This window comes from Danio aesculapii, chromosome 20 (assembly GCF_903798145.1).
Source record: "Danio aesculapii chromosome 20, fDanAes4.1, whole genome shotgun sequence".
Taxonomy (NCBI): Eukaryota; Metazoa; Chordata; class Actinopteri; order Cypriniformes; family Danionidae; genus Danio; species Danio aesculapii.
Window position 1 is genome coordinate 7,045,680 of NC_079454.1, and position 8,956 is coordinate 7,054,635.

The 8,956-nt window shown below is 36.4% G+C and overlaps 1 protein-coding gene across 4 annotated transcripts in view; it reads left to right on the top strand.

Annotated features, from left to right (window-relative positions):
* suco (SUN domain containing ossification factor) overlaps nucleotides 1-8,402 on the top strand; it is a 105,951-nt gene extending 97,549 nt beyond the window's left edge. For 3 of the 4 annotated variants that reach the window (XM_056481298.1, XM_056481300.1, XM_056481301.1), the window contains 3 exons: nucleotides 1,338-1,429; nucleotides 3,441-3,496; nucleotides 6,284-8,402. In XM_056481298.1, coding sequence (XP_056337273.1) covers nucleotides 1,338-1,429; nucleotides 3,441-3,496; nucleotides 6,284-6,739 — 604 coding nt within the window. In that variant the 3' untranslated portion in view covers nucleotides 6,740-8,402. The remainder of the gene's footprint in view (nucleotides 1-1,337; nucleotides 1,430-3,440; nucleotides 3,497-6,283) is intronic. The other variant, XM_056481299.1, reaches the window with a different exon arrangement.
* Nucleotides 8,403-8,956: the final 554 nt, after the last annotated feature.

Below are 8,956 nucleotides of genomic sequence, written 5' to 3' on the forward strand. Positions count from 1 at the left end.
ATTTACAATAGGTTTAGATTCAGGTTTAGAATAGATTTATAATAGATTTACAATAGGTTTAGATTCAGGTTTAGAATAGATTTAGATTTACAATAGGTTTAGATTCAGGTTTAGAATAGATTTATAATAGATTTAGTGTCGATTCAGGTTTAGAATAGATTTAGATTTACAATAGGTTTAGATTCAGGTTTAGAATAGATTTATAATAGATTTACTGTAGATTCAGGTTTAGAAAAGATTTAGATTTACAATAGGTTTAGGTTCAGGTTTAGAATAGATTTATAATAGATTTACTGTAGATTCAGGTTTAGAATAAATTTAGATTTACAATAGGTTTAGATTCAGGTTTAGAGTAGATTTATAATAGATTTACTGTACATTCAGGTTTAGAATAAATTTACAACAGATTTAGATTCAGAATAGGTTTAACATACATTTAGAATAGATTTAGATTAAGTTTTACAAAAGATTCAAATTTAGAATAGATTTACAATTTCTATTAATTTGAGTAAATCATATTTTTCGTATTTATTGATTTATTTTTCTGTTAGCTATGTGTATTTTTAACTGAAATAGTGTTTTTAGACATGTTTATTTAACATTTTAGACTGCACAATACCAATGTTCACACTTTAGTGGAGTTAAAAATTCAATATTTAGTTAAATAACCCTGATTTTTGTCAACAAATGAAAACGTTTATTAAAAACAAAAAACAAAACAATGCTTTTATTTGAAATTTTAGAAGATATATTATCAAACCTTTATAGAATAAAACAAATATGCGTCGACGTGGAATCGAAATTTTACAATATTTATTTTGCAAGCACACTTTGTTATACTTCAGGTGAACAATTAATCCGTTTTAGATAATTAACTAAAAAATGTTTGTTTTGGTAATCTTCAGTCAAAGTCTGAACATTTACTGCTGTCTTTGGAGTGGCGGTACTTTTCTGGCGACATCAGTTTAATGCTTCAGTCACAATATTCTTAACCACGGCCCTCTTACCGTTAGTTTGCCAAGAGCAAATGATGTGCATTTCAGGTGCACATCAGAAAGCCCCGCCCCGCACTTCAGAAAGCCCCGCCCCTCTACTCAATATTCCATTTCAGTTGGAAGTACATCAACAAGCTGGAAGAAAACGTATGGTTCACGCAGTTGAACTGATAATTTTTTAATGTGGCCTCCTAAATTCTATTGCTGTTTATTATAAAAGAATACATTTATTTTGAATTGAAATAGTATTTCACAATTTTTCTGTACATTTATGCATGAAAAACAATGCATTATATCCAGGTTATACAAGTATATTTAGTGAAAAATTTCTCTCTTTCTCAGGTGTTTTTCCTCATATGATGATATGAGTCTAAAACGGAGAGTTTCTTGCCCTCTGGTTCGTTCAAAGTCATTTCAGCTGCCCACGTCTGAAGGTAAGAGTCAACTTTGATTACCAATATGTTTTCTCTCTTTTTCTCTAACATCCCCTTTTTCTCTCACGTAAAGCGCATTGTTTCACTCTGCTGTGTTTCTGTCTATTTCAGCCAGAATTAATTCCCCACATTCATTTCTCAGCTTGAAAACGCACCAATCTCACACCACCATATCACGCTTCCCACTTCACATTGTACGCACTCATTTGGGCTGCCGCTCTCAGAAGAATCAAGCCTTTTGTGGTTAATTCCACGTAGATCACTTTACAGCTTGATCTAGTTTTGCGTCCAGCTGTCACTGGTTTCCACAGCGTCTGGCACTGGTTCAGTATCAGTGTGAGCTGTACTGGAGCACAGTGTGGTTTATAAATGAATGCCAGCGTGGGGTTGCCTCGTGCTTGGTGGCACTAGGCCTGGCTCAATAAACAATATATCAACTTGTGGACATATGGACATGTCCTCAATCATTATTGCTGATGCAATATATATCGCCCATACATAAAAACCAATTCTAGCAACATTGTAGCTGATCGTGCAGCCCCTTTATCTCTGTTGGACTTGTCAGTGTCGGTATGGTTAAAAAAACACTAAAGTATTTAATATAAATTATTATAGTGTATTTTAATGTGGGTGTCTGACAGCTCAAAAATAGATCTGGTTGGAAATATCGAAGCCTCGTTTACTTTTTACCTTGCACTTTTTTGTTAACATTTATTATTTATTTCTTTAGAAATGCGCTTTTACTAGGGCTGCACAATATTAAACATAACTGACATAGCGGTATTTTCATTTACTGCGATATATATTGGGTTAAAAAAGCTATTTCACTGAATGACTTGAATAGCTTGAAAAGAATTAATAATTTTAGATGGATTGGCACGACTCTTTAGGGGAGTGTATCTGCATAAAATATTATTTAAAATACGATAAGCAAAGTTAAATACAACATATTGTATATGATTGACAATAGTCACATCGTGAGTATGCGTGATGTTGAGTCGGATTATAATTGATCATTTTGCAAGTGTTTTTAAGGCCTGTGATTGTGTGAAGGTTTTAAATAGGAAATTGTACCATTTTTTATTTAGAAATGATTCATTTGATTGGATTGTTTATACAACAAAAGACTATGCAGTACTATTTTACATTTGATTATTCAATTACTGTATACCTGAATACAGTTCAACTCCTCTGGAAAACAATACATTGGTGTTTACTTAATTAGTATGTTTTTCTTAATTGAATTTCTCTATGCTTGTAGATTATTATATTTTATGCACTCCATTAATCAGTTTAATCAATTGAATTCTAACTTCTTTCCAAATAGTTATTCAACAAATCTGTTGAAATTGTATTTATATCGCAATATTTATGGCAGAATAAAAAATACCGCAATTTTAGATTTGTCTAATATCGTGCAGCCCTAATTAAATCTAAAGCGTGATTACAGATTGTATTTTTAAAACCTAAACAAAAGATTGATTAATTGATGGTATAAATCATGGCAGATAAGCTGAACCGTCCTCACTTCTCTGAACAACAGATCCGTCCTGTTCTTCTTGTTTCTTTTTTCTCTACTTTATTTCCTCTCTCATTTTGCTTATGCTGTGCATTGTGTGTGTGTGCTTGCATTTGTTTGTGCGTGTGTGAGCTCATCGTTGGTTTGTCTTTATGAGGCAGAGGTTGGATATTTTTAGCACATGATGCTTCTGGCTGGCACATGTTGGACATTTGCAAGTAGTGACAACAGGAAAACGTGACACATCTATTGCATTATTGAATGACGAATATGCGCATATCTCAAATCAGAAAGCGACTTTCAAATGCGTCCAGATGGTGTCTGATGATTGGAGTGAAATCAAATATGTGCAGATTACAATCGAGAAGCAGTTTTGAGCACAACGAAGGCTTTGAAGTGTCTAACCTGAGCTGCTACTTGCAAGTGCTGTCATGCTTGTGTTATTGTTTGCCATACCATTCCGTTAACCTGCCCCCTTTCTCCCCTCTTTAGTAGGACCCGATGACTTGTACATTGTAGAACCTCTAAGGTTTTCTCCAGAGAAAAAGGTATGCAGTTTGTTCAGGCCGCTGTGTGTTTATGACAGTAGTGAGACTGAAGCTGACTTTCAAAACCACTCTGTGTCTGTTCAGCAGCTCTTTTGCCTTTTGTTTTAATTTTACAGTTTAATATGATTCTTACATATTCGTTAAGTATTTGAACTGAAGCAGTGAGTGTTTTGGAATGCAGCTCTTTCCGGATAGTCTGTCTGACAGGCTGTGAAGTGAACCGTTTCTCTGCTGACTGACAATTTAGGGGTTAGAAAACATTTTCTCATTTAGATTATACAGCATTTAATGATTCTTTTTTCACTAACAACAGAATTGTGCCACACTCTATACTAAATACAAGTTTGTTTATATGAATATGTCTTTGAAATGACAACTTAATGTTATATTTTGATATAATCTTCATTATATAAAGGAATAATTCACCCAAAGCTGAAAATTGATCATTTATTCACCCTTGTCTTGTCACAAACCTGTTTGAGTTTCTTTACCACGGAAGATATTTCGAAGAATGCTGGAAACTAATAGCCCTTGATTTCCATAGTATTTGTTTTTCTACTATGGATGTAAATGGTTAGTGGTTTTCAGCTTTCTTTAAAATATCTTCTGTTGTGTTTGAAACCCCTTGAGGATGAATAAATAGTGAGTCAATTTTGAGTGATTAAAATGATCCCTTTACAAATGTATATCAGTAAACGTCCAGCCATTTACATTGTGCATTAATGGGTCCTACCAGAATTGGTTCCAGAAGTATTCTTCCTATAAGGATTTTAAAATAATAGCATTTTTTGCTAACACGTTATATCCAAAACATCAAGCTATGAAAAAAATAGCCTGTTCACACCAGCGCTAATGTTGTCTTGGTCAAATTTGATCCGATTAAGATATGATTATGATTGTTCGATGCTAAAACCTTATTATCATTAAAGTAATTTACAAAAACAATGAAAATAATTAGTTTAATAATAAAGAATATCACAGCTGCGAACACATCAAGTATAAAAGCCTCGTCCGTTTCCGGAGGTGCTATAAAATAGCTTTAGGATATATTTTTTTTCTATAGTTTAATGGTGCATCTAACCCAGTGTTTCCCAACCCTGTTCCTGAAGGCACACCAACAGTCCACATTTTCAACCTCTCCCTAATCAAACACACCTGAATCAACTCATCAGAACATTAGAAGAGGCTCCAAAACCTGAAGTTAATGGGTCAGATAAGAGAAACACCGAAAATATGTGCTGTTAGTGTGCCTCCAGGAACAGGGTTGGGAAACACTGATCTAACCTGTCTTTAATACTGTTCTACTTAAATACATTTATTCTACCACTAATTTAGTGATTTTGTATTTTCTCTCGCGTGTTTTGATATTGTGAGGGTTTTAAATTTACTACTTAATGGTCTTTAAAAGTCTTAAACTTGACATTATGATATCTGCAGAAACCCTGTCTCCCATTCAGTTTTTTACTTCCTGTCCTTCATCTGAGATTTGCTCGTCACCAGAACCACGTGATTGAAAATAATCTGTAAATGAGATTAGAGTTTAGGGATTAGAGAAGTCTGTTGCACTAACATGCAAATATTCATGAACTAAACTACAATTGTGAACACACCCAAATGTTTGTGTTGGTGTGAACGGGCCTCAACTTCTCCAGGAATGATCCCTTGTGTTCTTTGCCCTCGTGTTTATCATCATGTTGCTCATTTAGTGATTGTGCTGTCAAATGTTCAGGTGTGCTCAGCACAAAGACGGTTACAGCAGCTTTAGATGTTTGAAGAAAAATTGAAAATGTATTCATTAAACACTCTCCTGTAGTTTCAAACCCCTGAGATCTTCCTTCAACTTCACAATTAAGATATTTAAAAATATTAATATATTAAATTAAGATATTTAAAAATATTATTATATTAAATTAAGATATTTAAAAATATTATTATATTAAATTAAGATATTTAAAAATATTAATATATTCAATTAAGATATTTAAAAATATTAATATAGTAAATTAAGATATTTTAAAATATTAATATATTCAATTAAGATATTTTAAAATATTAATATATTCAATTAAGATATTTTAAAATATTAATATATTCAATTAAGATATTTTAAAATATTAATATATTCAATTAAGATATTTTAAAATATTAATATATTCAATTAAGATATTTTAAAATATTAATATAGTAAATTAAGATATTTTAAATGCAGTCTGAGAGCTCCTTCATCCTCCACAGACAGCAATTGTCCTGAGACATTCAAAGTCAAGAAAAGGAGCTAAAAATGTTGTCAAAACACTTCAGCTTTCATCAAACGATGCTTCAAGAACATTTGTGTGCCATTTCTTGTCAGGTAATCAGGGTGTTTAATACAGGTAAAGGACATATTGGCATGATAAGAGTCAGCAGTTCAACATGTAATTCTCTTATTGCCTGTTAATAAATGCTCTCCATGATCTGGCGAGGAAGACATCGGTGAACGAAGTCGGTTTTTTACATATTCTTGGCACACTAAAGTGTTTTCGGAGCATCGTTTGATTAAAGTTGAACCGCTGAAGTCACAGGGAGCGTTTTGACTTTGAACATCTCTGGACTGTTTCTGTCTATGGAGGACGAGAGAGCTCCGGCATTTCATCTAAAATGTCTCAATTAGTGTACTGAGGTTTGAAACAACATGAGGGCGAGTAATTAATCACAGAATTGTCATTTTTGGGTGAACTAACTCATTTGGTAGCTCTCTGAACGCGTGAAGTAGACATTAAAGCACATCTTCACTTGCGTGTCTTTCAGAAGAAGCGCTGCAAGACAAAAGCAGGAGAGCGGGTGGAGACGCTCCGGGCCTCAGCGACGGCTCCTAACGGCCTGGTCAAGCTCAACGGCGATTCCTCATCTCCTCTTCAGTTCCTGCCGTCAACCTGCAACGGCTACACGTCCACCTGCTCGTCCAGAGACTGCGCTTCAGAGGGCAGCTCGGAGAGCTCCGTGTCCACACTGTCGGAGGAGTCGTTCGGCAGCGCCCCCTCTGTGAACGGACATGAGCTCGTCCTATGTAACGGAGAGCCTCCGCCAGCCTGCCCTCCAGCAAAGAGCAGGATGGAGAAGAAACGCCGGCGCTCCAGACAAGGAGAGCAGGACAGCATGCTGAGCGCACCGCTGCCCCTGCCCGCGCTGGAGGAGCTCATCAAGGGCAAGACGGAGCTCGGCGTAGCCTCTTTCGGAAGGACAGCAGTCACAGGACGAGTTTGACTTTCCATCTCCTTTCCATTTCATCATCGTTTTTGAGATTTTATTGTTCACTACACCCCGGTTCTCAGAGCTTTGGTTACGTGCCTTTTTTTTAATCCCTTCAGGATCTTTCGTTATTCCCTTTAAGTTTTTTTATTGTTCCTGGGGATGAAATTATGACACAATGGCGAGTATGAATGAGACCATGTTGTTCATGAGCCTCAGGTCTGCTTTCGCTCCTTCACTGTCCTGTCAGGCTCTCTTTTGAGTCCTCGTTCATGTGAGTTTGTTGACTGTGGTTGGTTTGTGGGACCAGTGATGTCCAGTGAATCGAGCTGAATGAAGAACAGATCCAGTCCTCCTCTTCATTTTACTCTTCTGCTCATTCATTATTTTCTTCTAGAGCCAAATTACGGCCTGTTTGAATCATAATGTGACCAATGAGACCAGGCTGGGCCTGAACACACACACACACACACACACACACACATGTACACATTGTGACGCACACAAAGTCTCCAGCTCTTCAAGTGTTTACAGCTCATTTTCCCATGTTCAGTAGAGCCGTCATTTAAAAACACACATGCAGACATGCATTTTCCTTTTTTTACACACACACACACTTTCACGTGGGAGTTTGTCGGGGACATTCTGTTATTTTTAGCGCTAATTATTTATCTATTTATTTATTTAAGTGACCCGGGCTCTATGAGATCACGGTCATGTGACATTCGAGATGCGGCGGCCCCTCCAACCTCAACATTTAGATTTACAACAGATCCACACACACAAATGGTACGGAAGACATGCTCCTGTCGTTTTATTTCGGTGTATTATTTGATTTGTTTCGCCTTCCCAAATCAAATCAGGCTCGAGGTGAATCCATTGCTCGTAATGTGATCATGGAGATGTCGTACATCATTTTTTCGAGACATCTGATTGGCTCAGCTCTTCTGGATCTGTTCCGACAGGCTTCGAGTGACTGGAGCTCTCGTCTTTGCGCTAAATATTATGCATGTGTCCGGCAAAAGCAACCTGTCCTGAATCTCTGTGTGTCTCTCTTCACACACTCCATGTCCCTCTTAACACACTTTATATGTACATGTGTGTGTTTTTGCTGCTTTCATAGTTGTTTTTAATGCACCCGAGACCATTTTGACACCCTAGTGGAGTTTCTCTGAGATTGTAAGCGTTTCCTTCATGCAGGCTAATCACAGTAAAAGGGAAAGATTGTGATAGTGAACGATGGACCATCTGTGTGTGATTTCCAGCACACTTGTTCCAGCTTACTACATTTGTTTTTTTGAATGGCAGATATATGCGTGTGGGATTTGTGCTCGTGTATGGATGGTTTTCTGTTTGTTGATGAATGAACTGGAGATGAATCTTTCCCGGATGAGAGCGTGTCTCTGCTGTGCACTTTGGAAAACTCCACTTGCCTTTGTGTTTTTCTACACCACACCTTGTACAAGTGCTTTTCTCCACGGGCTTTCCTAAGTATGGCGCCCTCTGGCGGCCGACACCAGACTTATTTAAATGTCCACCAGGAGGCGCGAAAATGAAATCTCACATTCTGTGGGGACGAACTGCACAGTATTTGATTTGATTTTTTCCAGTTGTAAGGACAGCGGCGTAGTGCCATTAGAAACTGTGAATTTATAAATAAAACACTTTGTTGTCTTCATTCAGTGTGTGATTTTTATTATGCTTCATCTGTTGATCTGTCTAGCGCAGGGGTTGTCAAACGCGGAAGTCCGATGTCCTACAGATTTTACCTCAAACTTACCTCAGCACATCTGCAAGGATGCAAAGATAGGGTTACATACTTCGGAATTACTATTTTTAAAGATCAATTGAAAAGATGTCCTCTTAATTTTGACCCTTTAATTGATAAAACTAAAAAAGGTTTAATTTTTGGCTTTAGATGGACCTCTCTCTTCAGGGGAGAGTTCTCCGTACAAAGGCTGAAGGTAGAGCCAAACTGACATACGCCTCTTTAGCTTTATATCTGGATAACCACACTATTAAAGATATACAGTTAAAGTAAGAATTATTATCCAGAAGAATGTTACGTTTACACATGCCTGACCAAAATTGCATGTAAATCCAGCGTAATACTCACTATCATGAGTACTTTTAAAAGGATTACATTTTACTCATTCTCTGAGTAATATTTACAACTGATACTTACTCTACTTGCACTAGATGTTTGGGCAAGTAATGGTACTTTTACTTGAG